General features: G+C 43.8%; 1 protein-coding gene across 3 annotated transcripts in view; it reads left to right on the top strand.

Moving 5' to 3' along the window:
* CSRP2 (cysteine and glycine rich protein 2) overlaps nt 1–23124 on the top strand; it is a 79204-nt gene that overhangs the window by 40285 nt on the left and 15795 nt on the right. For all 3 annotated transcript variants that reach the window (XM_085653009.1, XM_085653008.1, XM_085653010.1), the window contains exon 4: nt 2860–2989. In XM_085653009.1, the coding sequence (XP_085509135.1) occupies nt 2860–2989 (130 nt within the window). The remainder of the gene's footprint in view (nt 1–2859; nt 2990–23124) is intronic.

Raw genomic sequence — 23124 nt, forward strand, 5'->3', positions numbered from 1 at the left:
GGGTACCAAAGACCTACTGTGCAAGCTGAATGGCTTAGAAAGGCAAGAGGATAACATTAAGCAGCCAATAACTTTCATCTAATTGAATTACTTAAGGCTGATAAATTAAGACTGAGTGAGAGCAATAATATGGCTCTACAAACAAGATCAACCCACCACAACTTATTCAATGTTATTATACTGAAGATGCTTAAATTAAACTTCACCAGTAAGGCCTTCTACTTCAATCAAGACAACTACTGCTAAATACAGGGAACTGTGATGTGACAAGATGTTTCCCACATGCACATATTTTGTGAATGAAGTAAAAAAAAAATGGGCTTTGGGATGACCAGCTTGCAAAATGCACACATCCTATTGCTCGATTACCTCCTTTGAATCTAGCCCCATGAATACATTTCAAGACTACATCAAAGCCAACCGTGTGAATGAATTCGGTGTAAAAGTCAAACATGACCTCTCCAGGACTCTGGTAGCATTCTATACATTTCAATCTGTGTTGAAAATGAAAAAACTGCACACTAAGACTTATGCAATGTTGCATCCAATTAATAACCTCTATTCCTATCATATAGGCAGGATAATGGCAGATACATTTTTAAGACTTAAAAGAAATGGTAATCCAACCACAAATGCAGGATTCTGTGTGTTGGACTTTGCTAATAAACGAAAAAATAATTTGGCAAAACCAAGTACATTCCATAACAAAATTAGACGAGGGACATGACTACATGTGGAAGGTGCTATGCAAATACTAGTACGGGTGTCAATTGAAACACATGTACTTTGCTGCTGAAGGACAAGAAATGTGCAAAAAACATTATCTGTGGAGCAATGTGAATGGCGCACTTCAGTCTGAGAGGCTTCTTCACCAATCTGTTATGATGGAGGCTGTCTGTGGCTTGCAAAAGATTTTTCCTAATGTTTTGACTGACTGGTCTTGCTATGCTTCAAATGTTGAATCGGCTACTCCAGGTCTTTTCTTTGAGACCAGATTCCAACCCGCCAGCCCTTCTCCCCGTCCCTAAGCATTAACCAAGGGAAGCTTTTGATTTTCTACTTTAAGTGGTATGCATGCAAACTGTAGAAAAAATGCAGTGTTCATAGGGCCATTGCTAATCTTCTATAGGACTGCAACATTGATATAAAGTTTTTGGGAAGTGGAAGTGGTGGTTCTTGGACATTTCTAACCCTCGAAGTAATTGTAGTAATCCGTATGACCATCAGATGCATGCATTATCTCCTTTCCAGGGCCTTGTGGAAATAATGTAGTCTCACTGAAAGAGTATTTAATGGCTCCTAATCCTTTATAACTAGATTACCTTTAGGAAGTGGTGGCAAAATGTCTGTTTGCTTAGGGATTAAGTCATAATTTATCTGCCATTCCAGCATAGAACAGGGTAGCAATATATCCTCCATGGATATGCAATATCTGTGATGGAATGACTGCTGCAGGAGAAAAGCATGTATCCTTCAGCTACTGTAACTTGCCGAACACCATTCGTTCTTGTACAGAACACAGACTTGATGTGATCACCTCCGAACAATAATGTTTAGAAAAGCAATTGACTGACCGTGTCCATAGATACATTCAGAAGTCTAGCTTAATTCATAGTCCAATCTTCCTTTACAATATGAAAATGTTCAGTGGGGGGGGGGAGCAGATTGATCTCACTAGTGGTTAATGTTGTGGCATAATCTTGTTTGCAAGAAAATAAATATTTTATTTGAAACCTATGTTTTAGTTTATGGACAGTGTAGTTATGTGACCTCTTGCATTATGAACAACAAATACTCTCTTCATGTGATCCACTCATTACTGAGCAAATGTAGCTTACACTGAGGCATTATATTAAATGTGTGCCAAGTCTAATGTCTGAAAAAAGCTTCTTGTCAGTTTTGACCCCTTGGATAATGAGAGAGAACTCCCCTCCAGGTGGATTGTGTATTACCTATTAAAAGGATAATCCCTTTAACCCAAGTTCACTTATGCTTTATGTGGGAGAGACCAAAAAGTCAGTGCTGCTCTTTTGCGAAGTAGCCCCTTTTTTTAGATGTGAGAATCTCCCTCAAGATATTGCATTCAAGCCATCTCTAAACAATACAGTCAGTCTTGGTTTTTGTGAGTGGACCACGCCCTCTTGACAAAGTAATCAGTAAATCGTGCTAGAAAATCCCATATTGGACAAGAAAATGTTACATAGCCATGCCATTATTTCACTCATGTAGACCTCTTCACTGGAGTATGTTACCATGTGATCCACCTATCCTTCCAGTGATGAATGTCTCCTTTGTCCAGGGGGCCTCTTAGCTAGATTTGTGAATCTGAATATGGTTTTGAGTAGGGATGGTATTCTCGGAACACTCTGCTTTGGGCGAACGTGGTGAAATCGTACCAAAGTGAGAGACTAGAGACTATTCCAAATGTACAAAACTAGTCTAGCCTGAAATCTGGGACAATCAAACTATGCTATTCTCAATAAGATGCATCTCTTTAGATTTTTTTTCCCATTGTTTAGTATGTACTGTTTATAGAATGTTATTCTATGAAATGCACTGCCCCTCCTTGAGGGGTAGTGCATGCTACAGAAAACTGGTAACCAAGATATATTTTCCGTAGCTAACTATTGTTAAAGAGAAGTAAGACTTCAATCCATGTTCTTCACTGCTGTTGGTTTTTGGTGTTGAAATCAGTCATCCTGTTTTCTTTTTGATTTAGCTCTGTTCATGTTTGAGAAACTGTCTATGACAAGGGTTGTGATGTTCAATAGATTCAGTACTAAACCAGTTATTGCATTTCTCATAGTCTACCACATCTTCAGTATTCCCCATTAAATAATCAACCTATTTCCATTGCAGAAGTGCATTCCAGAGGCCAATCGCAAACACCAATACTTCTAAATTTGCTCAGAAATTTGGAGGTACTGAAAAATGCTCTAGATGTGGGGAGTCTGTGTATGCTGCAGAAAAGATAATGGGTGCTGGAAAGGTAAGTTTACAAGGCCTTTTATTTATTAGTTTGTGCCTACTTTGTAACTGCAAATCAAAAGATGTGTTGCTCTGGATCATAGTAAATGTACATTTGTAGCTTGAATCTGGTACCCAGTTTAAAAAATTTTTTTTTTAATTAATACAACCCAGTCAACCATAGGTTGATGTGGAATGTACTGCTCATACCCCTACTTTTGCCGAAAGAGTTTAAGGTTCTTTGTGAAAAGTCCCAAAATGATTATTGTAGGCTCTGAAATCCTTTTGAATAGGTAAATATCCAACCTTCCTGGAAGATACAGCTCTGATCTCCAATGTAGCCAACTAGACTGTCGCTCATTCTACTTTCATTGAAATCTAGGTGTCTAGAGTGAAAGCCTAGGTAGTTATAGTGTGGACCAGAGCTGGGTCTTCCAGGAAAGCGGGATATTTACCTATGAAATATTTCAGATCCTAAAGCAATAATTGTCAAGGATGCAGTCCAGGGGCAAGTCTGGATTGACCCCCTCCCCCCCATTCCTCACCGTATGGATTTTACCTGTCGGATATTGTGTGGAATCCAGACTGTCCCCCATGGCCTGGCTGGCGCTGTATCTCTCACAGCTGTGGTAGTGACTCCCTTCACTGTGACCCCGTTGAATTGGTTTCTCTGTGATCACAAGCTTATTCTATGGGTCAGTCTCCCAACTAGAGGCGATCAAGCCCTATTGCAGGTAGTCTCCGCCCCACCTCCAACGCATCAAACTTCACTAGTCCCTTCAAAGGAGGACTCGCCAGTGTTGGCTTTCTCCTGGGACAGGAGGCATCCCCCTTCTGTGCCTTTGAGACGGGTAAATACTACCAGCAGTCCTAGCACTTACCCTTCAAAGGGTCTTGTTGTAATCAAGATAAGTAGTCCAGGTAAGTTTCCAAGTAGAGTTATTATAAGTTAGATGTTACAAGGATGAGAGCCCCACCAGGAGCAGCCTCACTGCTGCTCAGCCCATCTTCAGCTGACGCACGCACACACACGAACATTCCATTCACCAACATTCTCACACCCAGACACTCCGGCTGAGCAGCAGCAGTATAACAAATCCCCCTTCTTTGCAAAGGAAAAGAAGGGAATCAAAAGGCATAAGAAACCTTGCAAAAATATATGAGATGACAACTCTAAAGCATGGCATGAAAAATTCAAGATGGAAGATTCATGCAAAGAAACTGAAATAAGAGGGAGACCCATAACACAAGTGCAATGACTCATGCACACCATCCTCCTTTCTATGGCAAAGCAAGTCAACACTCCCACACCACCGACTACAGACCAACCCAAGTACTAGGGTCATGCAAGCTGGCCAGGCAAACACGAGAAGCACAAGAGAACCAACAATGAAGTGTGAAAGGAAACTAACTAGTAATAAAAAAACAGTAAGCAGGTGTGGAAAATATCCACACAGGACAATGTAACCAGCACACCTGTAACAAACGTCCCCCAACAACAAATTGGGGTGTGATGTGTGTAAGGGGATTCACACAGAACCAAAAGGACTCCCAGCGCTATAGGGATCAATTGGCTGAACTCCTATGTGAGCTACAGTGACACAACAAGCTCCAGAGTCCTCTGTGCAACCGCCCAGCTGACCTGCTGCACTAGACCAGGCTGGACCTGAAAATGGACCTGCCTGAGACTTGCTGGAGTGAGTCTGACTCCCAGGAGCTGCCTCCCCAGGTCCTGGATCTTGGCTTGCATCAGAATGTACTTCTTCCTGCTTAGCTGCATCAAATCCAATGCACAACTTGATGCCAGACTCATCACAGCACCATGCTGCGCCTGATTGGAACTGATGCCATGCGGCACGAAGCCTTGCTTCAAGGACCTTGGGTAATACATGCAGCAGAACTAATCTGGTGCCTGTATCCGCCCGCACTACATCCTTGGTCAGCCTGAAGTTGTGACTTTGGCCTGGTCCGGTGCAACCAGATAACCTTATTTGGCGCTTTATGCTGTTGGCACTTTTCTTTCCAAAAGTTTAAAATTGCAGATCTGTTGTCATTCTGGTATCATTTTATTGATTTTACACTAGTTTTATAAATTGGTTTGGGATTTTTCCTGTGTGGTGTTTTCACTTTATTACTGTCTGTGTGCTGCATAAATACTTTACTAATTGCCTCCAAGTTAAGCCTGACTGCTTTGTGCCACCCTACCAGAGGGTCAAGCACAGGGTAATTTAGTGACTTTTGTGGTTCACCCTGGCAAGATTTCTGGTTGTTACCTGAGTGGTGTTTCCACCTCCCTCGACCAATAACCCAATTTCTTGCAACACTAATGTTAGAAAGTGGATTATTAGTTAAACTGGATTGTAGTCCTTTTCAAGTAATAAAACACTGTTCCTAGGTTCAGTTTGGCATCAATTCAAACTTGAGATCACCCCTTTATTCTGTTGGCCCTGTGCTACAGCTACCAAACATAAGCCAAATGTGTAAAGCACTTATCAGTACCAAAACAGTTCTAAGGTAGAAAATGCAATACAATAAAAATCTCACTCGAGTGAAAAAAAAAAAAAAATAGGAAACTTAAATGGGTAAATGGACACAAAAAAACAAATCTGGTGCATCGGACCGGAGATGAGTTCAATTTGTTTTATATACTTCTACCACCAACTGTAGGTAAGTCAAGCTATGGCTGACCGCGATGATCAGAGATAGGGGCCAAGCTTATCTCAGTAGAAAGTTTACTTTCAATCTTTTTTTCTGGAGGAAATTCTCATCAACAAGGTTATTGGCAGGTTATGTTGCCAGCTGAATTTGTAGAGCGACTCTGCGCCAGTGGCTGCCAGCTTAAGCACAGGACCTCGGTGGAGCCTTCGGTCTGGTGGGATGTTTGTGGCTCTCGATGTTGAAGGCAAAACTCCAAGTGACCGAAGTCGGAGCCCAGGAAGGACTGATCTGGTTGCTGCTCGGCTTTGGTCCCTGTGAAGTCTTCTACATTCACAATTAGTAACTTTTCTGGAAGTCTGGATCATTTTATCAGTTGACCAGTGGCAGCCTCGAATTCTTTCTGCAGAAAGTTTGGAAGAAGTTTGTAAGTGTCCAGTCTTGTAATTTTGGAGGGGTAAGAGCACACTTTAACACCAGCTAAGGGACCACTTGAGGGTTAGGCCTTCATATTGCAGAAACCACCAGAAGGCTACAGGGAAAATCTAGTTGGAACTGGCCAGCTGGACTCAGCAGAGATTTGGTCTTCTTGCAGCTTTTGTACCCCTAGAAACACAGGAGGCTATCTATCAAGCCCTTGGAGTCTGCTCTTCTGTCATGGGTATAGGTGGGGGGCATGTCCTGCTGCAGGGTTTCTCTCCAGCGATTCAACAGCAGGTGCAGTCCTCCTGTCTTCCACCAGTTCAGAATAATTCTGAAGAAGATACCTAGGGTATCACTTTAATGCCGGACATTAGTTTGCGGGTGGGGCAAACAACCTAGCCAATAGGGCAAAAGTTCCCAGTAGCAGTCCTACTCCTTTGACCACATTTTACTGGGGGTTTGGCCCTATAAATTCCATAGTGCCCTGGAATCCGACATGTCAAAATCTTTCTTCACCTGTTTAGAGCTCTGGGCACACCCTTGAGTGTCTAGAAAAATGAGGATCCCCACCCTTGAAAATCCGATCTAGAACATGGTTCCCTCACAGTGGGATTGGAGCTACTGTGGTTACATGGACCAGGGCAGGCCTAGGTGTAATTTACATCAGTCTGTAACAGCGGATGCCCCTTTCAAGCTTGTGTATTTGGTGGGCACATCCCGCAGGCCATCTTGTCGGAAGGTAACACCTCCTTGCTGCCGCCAACCTTTTGTTCTCTTTCCTGGGAGCCAGTCACACAGGCCACCAGGTGATAGTTGGGAATTACTCCGAAAAAAAAGGCTACTAGAGGCTTTAGACAGGAAAATACCAACTTTCTAAAAGTGGCACTTCCAAAATAGCATTTTAAAATCTGATCATTATGATTGGGTTTAAATGACTATTAATTTGAGTCCTGAATCATGGGTTGAGCTATTCCCAAACTGAATTTATGCATTATATGGTGTTATGATGTAACCCACTGCTTTTCTATGTGAGAGCCCGCCTTGCCTTATGAAAATAACATTGGAGATTTTTCACTGCTAGGACCTGTAAAACACAAGTACATATGTCCTACTTTTTAAATACAATACACCCTGACATGTGGGCATGTAGGGCCTACCTTAGGGGTGACTTGTCAGTATAAACTAGCATTTGCAATGCAATAGGTCTCGCATTTGGTAGTTGCACGCATTTGCATTGTAAATGACAATGTCTTTTACCTATGTGTCTTGGTTTGGAGTGGAATGAATGTGTGTGAAGTGGAATTATGTGAGTTGTATTGGAATTGTTAGTTGTCGAATTGTGTGGTGTTAGAGTTGTGGGATAGAGTTAGTGGCAGGATCCGAGTTTGGTGTAAGGTTTGGGTTAACGGTGAAAACTAGGGTTAGGTGAGGCATTGGAGCAGGTCTTTGTTAGTGAAAGTTAGGGTTAGTGATACGTTTGATTTAAGAGTGAAAGCTAGGGTTACTGTGCTGGATAGAAGCAAGGTTAGGCATAAGGTCTGGGTTAAGGATGAAAGCAACAGTTATGGAGAGCAATATGAGCAGGATTAAGGGTGGAAGTTGGGGGCTAGGGGAGCGTTGGGTCTGGGTTAAGGGAGAAAGCTAGGGTTGGATGAGGAATAGGAGCCGGGTTAGGTATACAAGGTATTTGTACTGACTCATTTAGGGCCAGGGAGAGAGTTAAAGTTAAACTGCAGGACACAGTTAAGATTCTGGTAAGAGTTAGTGTTCAAATTAGGGTTCAGTGAGCAATGAAGGGAAATTATTTTTAAATTAGAAGGAAAAGTAAATTTCAAACAAATTATCTGAACTAAATATACATTTTAACAGAAATTAAAAATGTCGATGTATTTGCAAATTAGTATCTTGAATTAGAGCAGGTTTATATTATTATTCACAAAGATGTTTGTGACTGCAGTTGGGATACTGAGGGTAACAGCACAACCAATAGACTTTGGAGTTTCTATGGTGCAACCCTTCACAGGCCCGGTATTGAGCAGCATGGGACGGCAGAAGCTGCTGCCATTGAAGTACGTTTTCCCATCACAGAAACTTATGTCATTTAATTGAGCTGCTAATCTGGCAGCACAGCCATGAACCAATATCTAACTAATTTAAAAAAGTGATTAAAAGACATGAGCATGTTAATAGAGGTTAAGTGTAATCTGCGGTAAGTGTGGTCAGTAAGGGTGTACCAGGGCTGCAGGAAAGACGGTGGATGAGCCAGGTGCCCCACTAGCTGTTGCACAGTGGTGTTCAGTGGCTGCATGCGCAGTGCACCGAGACCATATGGAGCACACTGGCTGTACCAGCATGGGGCTGCAAGGGATTACAGCTGCACATGGGGTGGATGAGTGCACAGAAGAATGCGTGGAGTTACATTTTCAAAGGGCGTGCTCCGGGGTATCGCATGTGGATGCAGATGCACACGCCGTGCCCACAGGCATCCGGAGTGCACAGAGGCTGCATATTGAGTCCGCTGTCTCAGAACTAGGGATGGGCGGAATTTGCATAGTCGGTCTACGCAAAGCTCCGCAATACGGTAAAAAAATCTCCGAGCATGCAGAAATTCCGCAAACACGCGTAATTGCTTGTTCGCAATGCTTTTTTCCTGTTCGCGAATGCTCGGGTGGAAGGGGGAGGGGAGGAAGTATCTCGTGAACACTCATTTTGAGAAAGCGAACAAGCCCAAAATTCTGCGTTCTGTGGAATTTTTGGCTCTTCCGCGGAACGCGAAATTACCCAAATTCCGCAAGCAGAACTGAATTTACCGCCCAGGCCTACTCAGAACACAGTGAGGCGTGCGGCCGAAATGGTTGAAGATGAAGCATTGTGCTGACTAGTTAAAATGTATAATGTGTGTGCTTGTATAAACAAAAGCCTGGCTGGCTGCTGGGGAATCATTGCACAAGCAGCTCCGGGTGCTAGTAACGAAGAGACATAACTGACCTCACCAGCAAAGCTGCCGGTTCCCGCTCTAGGGTCTTAAAGCAGCAAGACTGTAACTATGCATCGATGGGAGGTGGTGTTGGTGGTAAGGGGAGGGCAGCACAAAACTAGAGCTGGGCTTTTAGTGCATGGAAGGGCAGCAGAGAAAATAAAAAGCTCTTCCAAACAACATTTCAACCCTTAAAGCATGGGGAAACTGTACTTGGCTAGTGGCCCTCACCCTTCAAGGGAAGTGACGGGTCTGCTGCATGAACCAGTTAGGCAGCCAAAAAAAACCACTGGATTCAACCTATGGTAAGCAGCAGTCGGGACAAAAGTTGTTTTGGTACAACAGGTCTTGCACGACAGTACATGCGCGCTGCTTAGGCTCAACCGAAAAAGGAAGGCGTAGGCCTGGCAAAATGCTTATTTTGCTATATTGAATTTGCAGTGCTAAAACTGCACACTTTTGCAGCACAGCAGGAGGGGGGTGACAACAGAGTATTTTGTTAAACAAGCATAATGTGAAATCCAGGAAATTCTACCACACTACATCCATGTAAATTTCACCCTGTCAAATCCTAAACCAACCACTTCCATCCTGGATGCTCCTTATGAATTGTTCACAGCTAAGGGCATACAGAAAGTCACTCAATGGACTAGCCGCATAAATATCTATGGTAACTTTCCCCTAGTTGTCATAAGCAGAACTGCTGTTACTTGTTGCTACAGTTGTGGACTTTCATATGGTGAAAGACAACTTCTAGTACATTATTACAGTGGTATTTTAACAAATGACTGTCTAGAATACAAGGTCAAACCAGAAGCTGTGACTTGGGAAAGCTTCTACATTGCGACAAATGTCAGTACTCTGCTCTAGTAGGATAGAGGAGTTCTTGGACTTGCAAGATCTTTTGTTCTAATGATATTGTAGATCCTTCTCTAGCCACAGGGAATACTGGTGTTGATCTATACAGATTCAAGCAACACCTCGCCGATTGGACCCAAAGAAGAACTGTCTGTCTGCTTTTGGCTGTGTTCTTAAACAGATAAGATGTGACAGATTTCGTTTTCTAAATGGGTGTTGGATTGGACTGAGGCAAATATGATATCAACCGTGTGGGATTTCCTTTTAGCAGACTGAGGGAATATCCAGGCTAATTTAAACAACAACAAATGTCTTAAGTCTTTGAGGAAAAGCAGACTTCTCAAAGCAGACTTCTCAAAACAAACTCAGTTTGTGTAGATCAAACTCCTCACTAATTATTATTTTAAACGTACTGCTTATTTAAAATGATAATCCCACCCAGCACTAATGTATGATTGAGGGGGCATGGCTTTGCAAGATGGCTGCCCAGCAGAGTGTTCATAGAGCTACTGCTGGCAATATATCACTCCGTTCCTCATCCTTATTTAAATAACCCAAAAATACTTTGTGGGTTGACCCCCCACACCCCTCAAAACTGTGTCTCTCCCCCCCCCCCCCCCCACCCCCCCCCCCCCCCCCATTATATGCAGATTTGGGACATTCGCGTCCTCGAGAGGTGGAGACCCAGACAAAGGGCAGAGCCTGAATGTTCGTAGGGGGGTCTAGGAATCCTCAATGCATTTGGTGCCCATCAACGGAGGGCATCTGGGGCTCACTGCTGCCTCATGGACCTGCTGGCCATCTGAGTGCTCCAGTGATCGTCCGGAGGTGCAACCATGCTCTGGGTCAGCCCGACCAGGACCTGGGCCCATGGCAGAACAGTGCAGGTCTGCGGCCGCAATAGCCATGGCGGTGTGAGAAGAGAGAGTGGCTGCATCTGTCTCCACTGGAGCAGGACTGTTATCGAGCCTTAAGAGCGGGCCGCAGGGCACATTCTAGCCACACATGTACCTGGCTGCTGCACAGGCTGTACGAGCCCGGCTGTGCATGACTGAAACTCCCACACACAGGCCCTGGGGGACAGATCAGCCTTCCACATTCAGGCCCACAAGAGGAACGGAGACCATTGGAATGGGGAAGTCCCAATGAGTACTGTGCTGGCTGAAGTCCCGGGGGATGACTTGGGGCCCTAGTGCAGTGCAAGAGCATCTAAGGAAGGCGTAGGCTGGTGGGCGAGCCCTGTCGACAGGATCCTGCCATCTGGAAGTAATTAGGCCCTTGTGGGCATAAGAGGATCTGAGACTACCCTTGAATTGCGAGGTGAACTCCTATTGGCCCCTATAAGGGGATAAGGAGACCGCACACATCCTCCAGCTGGCCCCCACAGATCAGGGACCAGTGTTGTCCATTTGTGGTTTTACCTTTGCCCCCACACTCTTGAGCACAGCTTGTGCATTGCTAAACCTGCGAAAAACAAGCGGATAGTGAGGATGGAGTAGTGCTGGTAGCAGACTGTTTTCATCCTCTTGCTCTTTGCTGGGCCCGGATAGGGTGGTGGGCCCTGAACTGCCTCACATAAGGTGATCTAAGAACTGACATCTGGAAATCTGTGATGGGCCTCTACCGGACAGTGGGACTAGGCCACGAACAGTGAGTACCAGGCAGTCCCCTTTTTTCTTTTTTCTCTCCATTTTGGGGGCGCAAAGGATAAGCCTGCAAACAACGTACAGACCAACAAAATTTATAGCTACGTCCGTCTGCAGCCTCTGGCTGCGTCTATGGAGGAGCAGGTGAAACGAGCCCCCCACCCTCTCCCACAAGTGCACTTTGGGTCCCCCATGATGGCAGATATCATGGCAGAAATAAAGTGATACGGGGAAGTCCTGCTGGTGAAGATTGACATGGTGGCACTGAAGCTGAGCCTACTCCCTGCTGACTTCGGCAAAATTTCAGAGAGGGTCACCAAGGCATGTCATGGCGTTCCAACAAGAAGTGGAGACCTTGAAGACTGTCCATGCTCCATATGCTTGCATCATGCATGGAAGACCGGATCAAAGATGTGTGGATGATTCTGACTTCTTTGGGTCTGTAATAAGCCATATTGACCCTTAGATCCATCTAGCTGGGGCCCTGAACTGTGTGTTGGATGGTGGTTTGTTTGGACCGTCATTCCCCCAAGAATGGACACCAAACCTGCAATGACCAGTGCTCTCGAGGAAATTATGGCTGGTATAGGCCTACAGTATAAATGGAGGCTGAGATTCTCACAAGGCAGAATGTACCCCTACTTCATATCTACCACAGGGACGCATAGTCGTCTCGCTTATTGCTTATTGATGGGTGCCTTGCCCCAGTGTGCGGAGGATGTCTTACTTAACACGATACCTTTCGGACCATTCGCATTTGCTGGTTTCTTTTCGGATGTCTAGGTAGGTCCCCCAAGTGTCCCATGGAGGATGCAGGCTGACGCCCGGTCAGACCCAGTGTTCGCAAATGGGGCGACGGAGGTTTTGGAGCATTACTTTACTGAGAACTGGGAGAGTGTGTCAGCGAGAGCTGTGGCATGGGATGCCATGAAGGTGGTGTTGCATGGAAAAGGCCTGAAAGGGACCTATGGTGTGAAACAACAACTATCCAGGTCCTTGGATGTCCTGGAAAAGAAACTTGGTGACCTGGAATGCTGCCTGAATGGAAGAATTGTAAGCAGGAATTGCTGGATACTTTAGAAAAATGTGGTGACACTAATTACAGACCACTGCTCCCCATCAAGTGCGATAAGGCTAGTAGACTACTCTCCACGTTCCTCCATAATTAAACTCTTAGTCCTTCACTGGTGGTTTGCGACACTCCGCGGCAGATGATATGCATACCCATTAGGTGGCACCCCACAGGTGCACGTATCTCGCTGAGGATGGCCTTCTCGAGAGAGGAGAGAGAGTCTAGATCAGAGGTCTTCAAACTCATTGATGCCGAGACCCCCTTTTCAAAGTTTTTATTTTAGGCGTAAGAATCCCCTTCTGACAAATTTCTAGAACCTAGTACTCCTCATCATCGACAACTATTGAGAACCATAAACGCCCCAAATTCCCACAGCAAATAATTTTTACGGTGGGGAAATAATATTAAACTGTTTAGCAAACCAAAGGTCAGTGTTTGGTCAAAGGTGTAGCTAAAAACAAAGGGTCTCGTTTATGAGGAATGGGCGTAGGGCAGCGCCGCAAGTATTCTTGCTGCGCTGCCCCATGCCAATGTGAAAGGGCTGGAATGCACCGTATTTATGAAATACAGTGCTTTCCTGTCCTTTTCCCTTGTGTTGGCGCACTAATTCCTATGTAGCACCAACCTAGGCAGAATTGTTCTTGTACAGGAAGGGACACCTCCCTTCACATAAACAATCCAGAGGGGCATTTTCCTCTTTCTATGTGAGCTGCAGAATATAGCACACATGGAAAGAGGAAAGAATGAGGAGAAATGAAAACATTTCTCCTCGTTACGCGTTTGCTGGGGAGGTGTCTGTTTTTGGAGCTGCCCCCAGGTTAACTTGATTTTGTAATAGTGGGGCAGCATCAAAATCCATGGGTGTTGCTTGGGAACCCCACGCAAAGCCCATGGAACACGACCTTGTCACAGAATAAGGCAATGCAGGGACTTGCACTGCTATCTCGTACTCCATATCTATGAGGCCATGCAGGGTGACTTTGCACCGCCTCATAGGTATGGTTGAGACTTTTGCGCCACGGAGCCTAAAAAAAAGTGATGCTCTGGCGATGCAAGCCTCTCATAAATAATCCCCTAAATATCCTGTATGGTTTTTAGGTCTTTCACCATCAGGTATCTAAATATAAAATAATGGGCAGCGTAATGAAAAATACAAGTTGTTACTCAGTGGGGAAATGCACTGTAGTACATTATGAAACCTCTATTAGTTAATGCACTGCAAAGGTCTGTGTAACCAGAGAGTCACAGAATTAAATCTTGATTGCTGCAGTGGAGAATAGTGACATGTATTTTTAGTGCTACGAGGTCATAGCCTATGACGGAAAGCACTGTGAATATCTAAGTCATTATGTTATGCTTGCATTACACACAGTGTAAGAGTGCTGCAAAGCATGAAAATAGTTTTACAATCAAATAGGGCTTCCAAAATGTCGATTTTTAGAAATACCAGAGCATATGCAATGCAATGTTAGTTTTTTTTTACGTAACTTTCCCTTCAACACCTCTTTAGAGATACAAAGCGCCGTGTAAATGCAGTTAAAATTAAAAGCAAGTGCTTCACAGCCCAGTCCGTTTAACTCTTTACACTACCACTCAAAAAACAAAACCTTTGTCATCACACAAAGCTTGGAGTGATTTGAACAATTAAAGCCAGAACCTGCTCCCAAGCACCCTTTACACTTGCAGATTAACTGATAGGCACATTTGCATTTCATTCGGGCAAGCGGGCACCTGGCAGGAAAGCTTTTCACACCACAAGACTCTCAACTGATGAAACGTCAGCTGATCATGATCTAAGTTAGCCATCCCAGGATGGCTGCCTTTTTCCAAAAGGAAAGCCATTGTTTTGGATTGCAGGCATAAGTGAAGCGGGGGAATGGCGACCCCATTCTCGACTCCCCTGGGGGTCGTGCCCCACAGATTGAAGACCTCTGGTCTAGATGCTTCATTATCTGTAGAAGAAATAATGGTAGCGATGCACGCATTGAAGATCGCAAAACCCCATGTAGGGACGGCTTGCCAGTTGAATTTTACCAGCGCAGGGCAAGGACCATGGCAGATGGTTTACTGGAGGTGTATAATGAGGCGTATGGGTGAGGGCTGCTTCCTAAGCCTGACTAGGATATTTCAGAGGTGACATCAATGCGCCCCCCTGTCAATGCTCCATGTCGAAGTGAAAATCCTCCATAAAATACTGGCATCTCTACTATTGAAGCGAATGCTGCGACTGGTTCATAAGGACCAACGTGAATTTATACAGCTCAGGAACATCCTATGCAATTTGAGACTTCTCTCTGGTCATGCACGCCCCTGCTCCTTGACATCAAACAAATATTCAATTCTTTGTCTAGGAAGCATTTGTGTACAGTGCTGCGGAAGGTAGGATTCGGTGACCGTTGTTTAAAATGGGTGCAGTTGCTTTGCAGGGACCAGACTGCAAGAGTAAAGGTAGGAGAGATGGTCTCGCAGTGGTGCTTCTTCCATCATTGGATCAGACTGGGCTGCCTTCTCTCTCCTCTGCTATTCGTGCTGGCGATGGAGCCACTGGTGGGCCAGTCCAGGTTGTGCTACGAGGCTGGGGAATATAGAGTGGGGAGAATATGCATGTGGTCTCCCTATACACTGATGATGCCTTGCTATATCTACGTCAGCCTATATACTCAATCCCCATCATGCTGGCACTCTACCGATTTAGGTGTCTGGGTTGCACGTCAACCTCTCTAAATCTAAACTGCTCCTGCTAGGGGAATTGGCAGATAGGTCAGAGAAGGACCTTCCCTGAGAGGATCTTTTCTAGAAAATGAACGTTGTTCGGAATCTGAGGATTATACTTGCACATGGGGCACTGGAGTTTGAAGCTGCAAATATAGGGAGTGTACTGGAAAAATTTAAACCATCCATAAGATTTTGGAACACTCTACATCTATCCTTGATGTGGAAACTGGTGTTAGTGAAAGTCTTGCCCAGATGCCTTTACTTTTGTTCAGGGGACCCTATTTGAGATCCCTAGAAAATACTTTGTAGAACTAGATATGCTGATAGCAAAACTTCTGTGGGCCTCATGGAGAAAGTGGTTTAGTCTGTTAGCTCTTAAGCGCACATGGGGTAAGGAAGGTCTCAAATTGCCAAACCTGGAGCTTACTATCTTACTGCCCAGCTACAACATGTGGTGCATTAGATGGACGATCCTGAAAATTGGTAATCCAGGTTGCTGAGGGGTACTTGTAACCGCATCCCCTTGACCGAATTATTAATGATTGGTGCGAGGGTTCCACCTTCCATGCCCAATATAGTCCGACTGGTTTGCAGGACTTGGGTGAGGATGGTCCGACTGGTATTACGTGGGGCCCCAATTGTATGTGACATGAATATTTGGGCACTATGCTTGTTCTCTCTTATCTATCGATAGACTGAGGGGGAGGGGGCTGTGAAACCTTGTGGGACAGATGCAGTGGAGATATTCCACCTAGGGACTGGTCAGTTGTTACAATTTGCAATGTATAAGACTCGTTTTATGAAGTTTGATAATGCACAGAAGAAATTGAGTCTTTGGGGATGGGATTAGGGACTTGGACTGTTTTCGTAATTCTGCACGATATTCTGAAGTGTGCTTCCAGTATGCCTGTATTGTTTTGATTATTGTACAACTGCCAATAAAAAACTTGTACAAAAAACTAATTTATGATTTAAAAAAAATGAAAAATGTATTCAACACTATTACAAATTCAAAAGTAAATTCAGTAAATCTGAGGTGAATAACTGAGGTATTCTTCCCCCGCGCCCCATTACTTACAGGGCTCCACATCGAGAGTCCTTGCTTTGCAGACATTATATTGGATATCATTGCAGTTAAGTCAGAATCACTATCTCAGTATATTTTAAACATTAACCTTAATAAAGCTATATATTACAAAACCTGATTTGTGCCCACTGTTTATGGCATAAAAAAATTCAAATTAATAGCTTAACATTTATTTTCTATTTAAGTTTAAATGTTAATTTAAAGTAGACATTTAATTGGTAAATGGGAATATATTTAGGAAAAAGCAATAGAGATCTATGCAAAAAAAAGCAGCAGAGAATGCTGGGTATTTCTCTAGTTTAGGTAGAAAGCAGCTCCAGTATAGAGCACACTCCACACCAGAGACACTCTAAATTTGCTTACCTCAAATGTCTGAGAGCAGAACACGTGTCGGGGGTTGCTTTTATTCATTTCAGCTTGGCTTGGATGGTATTTTACCAATCCAAAGCTGTAATACTGTGACTGGAGTGGTAAAAGGCTTTGGTCATTTTACAGCTCTGCATGGATAGCACTGTGCTAATTCTATGTTTAAAGACTTTGCTGTAGAGATGGCAAAATACTTTGTCACTTTCTATCTCGGCATGGATGGCACTGTGCTAATCGTACGCTTAAAGACCATGATAGCAAAGCAGACATTTGAGGTGAGCAAATTTAGAGTTTCTGGTGTTGCGAGTGCTCTGTACTGGAGCGGTTTTCCACCTAAACTTGAGAACTGTCCAGAGTTCTCTGCTTCTCTTTTTGCATAATTTATGCGGCACTCTATGCCTGAAATGTTTTTGTTTTGATAGATAACTATTCTTTTTGGTAAAAAAATCTGTGGAACGATGGCTGGGCATACATGCATGCACGCTTGTGTGTAAACTGTTGCCATCTTGGAATGTTTTCTCCTAAAGCCTAACAAAAACCATTTCATGATGACCACAGTGTGCATATTTATGGCATATGCACGGCAGCCAACTGTGAATGCTTCTTATGTTTCATACAAACATTCCAAGATGGTGACGGTGCATGCTCAGCCACTGACGGCCATTTAGGCCTACATATTTTAAAAAGAATGAACCTAGCATCGCAAGGTGGCTGCCCATGGGCCACGATTTGGAGATAGTTTAAAAAGAATAATAAATCTAAAGATGGCCTCTTGTTGCTGTGTTAGCAACAGGTGGTGCATGGAGCACCATGGGCGGGGGGTGGCGCAGAAGAGTAAAGAGGGAGAGAAAATGGTCCCTCGTGCACTGCAGTGCTTGGTCTTGAAGTCCACAATGTAAGGATACAGCTCATCCAATGAAAATGGAGTGAGACTGGGACAAACACAAGAATACGCAAGGAAAGCCATTTTATTAAGATCAGGGAGCTGAAACCGACAGTCATCAAACCAAGAACAAGTACGGAATAAAAGCGCTTGTGTTTATTTAATACGGTAGGCGTTTATGAACTAGTAAAGCTGTCTGTAAGTGAGACCCAACTGGGCGCAGAAAAGGCAAACCTGTGTGCGTATGATCCTTGCATACCCTTTTCTGTAGTGGCACAGAACTGTTGAAATAAATACTTTCAATGTATTCCCGGTGATTTAAATGCACCGGGCTAGTAGATCTTTCTCACTTTGCTCTCTAGAGAAGCAAGTATAGAGAGTACATTTATATATACTGGAAGAGCATTGGCAGGGGAATTGTCATAGAAACGGTAACATTGCATGGGTATAAATTGTTGTCTAGTTACGGTTTCATTATGGGCTATAAGAACTTGTATGCAAAATTACCTGAGGTGAGATGCACATGATATTACATTTTAGTGGGAGTTTAAAAAAAAATTAATACCGCAAAAACCTGAGCTAGAGAACTGTGTAGCAACAGCCTAAGAAGCACGCAGACTTTTTGACTCTGTTCTTTGCTGATTCTCTGGTCTAGGCATCTTTAAAAAAAAAAAAAGTTTAAATTGGGTAATTTATAGTCCCATGGCGCACAGACGAACCCCGATTTTCCTTAATATGGGGTCGGAGTACAGGAGCGCATTTGTGTGTTTGAAGTGTATTCGACCCTTTTTTTAAAAACACGTGAAGCGCAGGAAGTGTGCGTTTGTGTGCAGAATTTTCCACTACGCCTCATTGGTCCTCGTATTATCCGAACATTAGCCACTATAAAGATGACTTGATCGCAGTGCACCGCAGGCCTTGGGCTTGTGTTTCGAAGTCCATACCGCCATCTACATTTATTATCGATGTTTTCAAGATGTGCACTAAACCTCACCCGGTTTCATTACGCCGGTAACCTTCTCAGCCGGCCATGTGCACGTGGGAACTATAGGGTATCCAATTACAGATTCAGCCTATAAGCTCCACCCTTTTGCACAATTGTCAGCTGCACCCTGTGATACGTGTCCTGTCTGTCACTATTAATACACCCGGGCATAATACTATAATATGCATGCCTCGTGTGCATTCAATAGCAGCACAGCACACCGCATGTTGACCCTTTTTGTGTGTGATTTATTCACTCCGGCACCTATTCTGAGAGCCGCAGTTAGTCCTACATCTGCCCGCTATATTTGTTTTTAAGAGGAGCTCCAGGATTCACACCTATTTTAAACTTCCCACTCGGACCACCAAATAAATACAGGTTCTAGGTAACATTTGGTAATTTTAATTCACCCACTCGCTTACCTTCCCAGGACTACACACCGACCTGCACAACTGCGGCGTCTCCTTAAAAGATCTCTGCTAAAGAGCCCCCTCGCGGGGCCGTGGGGGACTGCAGCGCCGCCCCCACGAGAAGCAACGCCCTGAAGCATGACACTCGCAAGGGTGTGTGATGGCACTATATCCAAAAGGAGAGATTCCCCCCACCCCTATTTATAAACCCAACCTTCTTTGAGAGTGACCACGTGTTACTATTCCCTCTTACCAACCACAGTTTGGTTGCCACTCTCCTGAGACCATAGGAACAGTTACCCCATTCCCCCCCCCCCCCCCCCCCCAGCCCCCCCGTGCTATAAACGTTGTTCTTTGGGAGCACGGGTACCGGACCTTCTTCCTTTCCAAATAGCTCCCGATCCCCAATTCTTTTTGTGTGATGAAAAAAATGAATACCGCAAAAACCTGAGCTAGAGAAAACTGTGTAGCAAGAGCCTAAGACACGCGCAGACTTTTTGACTCTGTGATCTTTGCAGATTCTCTGGTCTATGCATCTAAAAAAAAAAAGTTTAAATTGGATAATTTACAGTCCCATGGCTTGTACAATGGGAGACTGACATGCTATAATTACAGCAACCCCCTGGAGGAATTCTGGGTGGAAAATATAGTGTGAAATGGAAACTATGTACATGGGTTACACCACCGGGTTCTGTCTCATTAAGCTAAATGTTGGAAAATGGATGTGCGGGCATTTCTTTGAGCATCTGGAAAAATTATACACTAAACATCGCAAATCGTAGCAAGACAAATGTTTGGTGCGTTGAGCCACTTCGTGCAGACACTATTCTGTTTCCGCTTTAACAATTATAGGAATGTATGCATTAAGTTTAAAGTGCAAAATGATTTGCTGCAGTATTGCAAACTGCACATTTAAATACGTATACTGTACTGTTTGCTAAGTAGTGAAATGCAGTTAATGCGTAGTTAATGAATTTGCTATTGGTTGACAGTTACATTCAGTATATTGCTTTCTGATGACCTCACAGAAAGCATAGCAATGCACTGGAAGTACCCCAAGAGCAGCAGGCACCTGCTCGCTTTAACATGGTCATTAAACCTTACTGCATGCATTTCGACCACTTATTATGCACTTCTCTGCTATTAGGCATGCATGGCCTCTGTCCAACTCCTGGATGGACAAAGGTCATTAACCCCTAAAAAACAACAACAAAAAAGCCTCAGAGAAATTGTCCGCTCTGTACCCATGTTCCCTTGAGCAGGAGACCACGTCATTCAACGTATCCTTGGATGATGTTGTAGTATCCCTAAATGTAGGCAGCATTCCCTAGTAGTGATTAATAAAGACCAGCCCAGTGACAGCAGCTCAAACGTAATCCGGGGCCCTGGAAGTCATGTAGTCATGAACAGGCCGATAAGCCCTGAAAGGCTGTTGCAGCTGTCCATTTGCATCATCGTTTGCTCTTCCTGCCCATCCAAAGGGCGACACCTAACTAACCATAGTTCCCCAAGCGTTCTACACAAAAGCCTTCACATAGTTCCTGCCCTACACCGTAGAAGTAAAGATCTATTCCAACATAATATAGCTTGGGTTAAATACAGTGTCGGCGATCTTGAATCTTTAATAGAGCAAATTACATAGCTCATTATGCAGTCTCTGCGAGTGAATGAATTCTGGAAAATGGACTTTACCTTAAATATGTCGGCCGTTTTTAGGGTAGAGGGTGAACTGAAATGGTTATTGTGTTTTGGTAGGTTATTTAACCTTTTTATGGTGCAATGTGGACAGTCTTTGTCAGCGGTATTCGTTTATAATGTATTGATTACAATGATGCTTCGGTATATTGACCTATTTAAATGTTTTATGGACTATGTCTTGTTATGCATCTTTTATGGTAAGATACATGCAGAATAAAGTTTTCTGAACTGTGTCCATATGTGTGTGTGTGTTCAAAATATTACATGACACAGATTTAACTTGTTGGCTATTTCTCCTGATCAGTGCTAGCTGTTCAAATGCGGAGTTGGTGTTCCAAAATTCAACCGTATAAATGTCCTGTGTATAAAGCCCAGAGTGATGGGTGGTAATACTAAATGCTTTCAGTTAGAGAAGGCCAACGACTCAACCCAAGATGTACCATGGCCAAGGTGTGTGAGACTCGTAGCTAATGTGACCTCTATTGTGGAACGGTGTCCCGGGAGCGGGCTGGACCTCAGTCTTGCATGACAGGGCACCCCAAACAGACTAAGCATCAATAAGCCAGTTGCCCTCGGGTGTGTATATGCTCATGCTTGTTTTTCTTTGACATTTTACTCTGTGTGCAACAATTCCACAAAACCTAAAGTTGTTCAAAAGCTGTTTGCATTTGTATTACCGCTTGAGATTGGTATGCATGTTTATCATTTGCCATTCATTCGGAGTTCATGCCGCTGTGTTCATAATCCATTACAATTTCAACTTTCATTTTATTGAAGTGAGTAAAATGTTTTCACTTTTGCGCAATCCGCTTTTGTTTTTCTGCTTGTAAGAGATTGGTTTAGCTGAATCTATATACTTACTACCTTCTAAGGGTTCATCTTCCGTGCTTTTACCTTTGTCCAGGCCTTTCTGCAATCCTCTCCCAATAGCAAGATCGTGCAGTGTGGCACAGATCACTGGGTTTTTTTCAGAATGGTCTGTGGTGGGGAGATGCTGGAGTCGTACCATGTTGCGCAACCTGACTGATGAAGGCGAAGATATCTGGACTTCAGTAACCCAAAGTTACCTCTGATCCCTGCGCTACAATCCAGTGTCTTGTAACACACATGGGCTTCTGAGGGGAGCGGGGCTTTGGGCAATCGTGATCTCACTCCTGAATGCACATGCGCAGTCACCTGACAACATAAGTTGGCCAAAGCATTCACTGCAATGCAAATGTTTCTCATGCATACCGTCACTCATTGTGTATCTTTGTGGTTTCCCTGTGATAAAGTTTGCTATTCTAGAAGATGTAGGAATCTTGTGTTCTCCCTTGGGAGATATTTACATAATTGTCGATTTATGTACTCGGGCAACATGTGGAGCTTCTGTACAGAGCCCCTAATAACTACTTCAAAGATCTCAGCAAAAGAAAATGTGCAAGGCAATGAATGTTTCCCACATTCTTAAAATATCGATTTAAATCTAATTTTCCACAAACGTTTTTGTTAATGTATTCGTTTTTAGTTGTAGATCATTTTTTGTCTGTGCTAGCATCGGCTATGCCAGTCGTCAAGGAAAACAACCCGTTGCAGAATGGGAAACTTCTTTTGGTATGCTGCAGATGGACTTGTGCCCAAAAAATGGCAAACACTCTGGCGCCCTAAATTTTATTTTAAAACTAATTGTTTACCAGATTGATTTTCCTTATAAAAATTATATATATATATTTTCTTATTTAATTTTACGTGGTTTTCAGACCATTATAAAATGTTGAAATTAAATAAGTATTTCTAAAGCGCACTACTACCCATGGGTGTCTAGGCGCTGACTGCCAAAAACGGGGTGGGTCCGAGTGAAAAATAACACCAGCCTAGTGAGACACAGGAAGGGTGGAGGAGCAGGATAAACTAGTGGTTGAATAACTAAGTTTTAAGAGCTTTCCGAAACGTGAATAGATTTCCTGAAGTTTTGAGTGTTAGTGGCATCGTGTTCGAGTTTGGCAGTGGCCACTGCAAAGCTCTTGCCTCCCCATGTAGCTCTTTTAAACTTGGGAACAGCCAGGTTAGCCTGGGAGGCCGATCTTAAGGTTCTGGCAGGGGTGTACAGATGAAAGAGTTGCTTAATAGTAGCTGGGCCCTCTGAGTGGAGGGCCTTCAAGGCTATGCACAAGGCCTTGACCATAACCCTCTTCTTGACCGGGAGCCAGTGGAGTAGGGGGAGGGACTTGAACACCTACTGATGCTTTGGAATTCCCAAACGCAATCTAGCAGCCGCATTTTGGACCATTTGTAGTTCGTCAAGTACTTTCTTATGGGCAGTCAGGAAAAGCCTGTTGCAGTAATCTATTTTAGAGAAGATCAGTGTTGTGATCACTGGTTTGCGTAAGTCCATAGGGGTAA

Source organism: Triturus cristatus, chromosome 4_1 (genome assembly GCF_964204655.1).
Source record: "Triturus cristatus chromosome 4_1, aTriCri1.1, whole genome shotgun sequence".
Taxonomy (NCBI): Eukaryota; Metazoa; Chordata; class Amphibia; order Caudata; family Salamandridae; genus Triturus; species Triturus cristatus.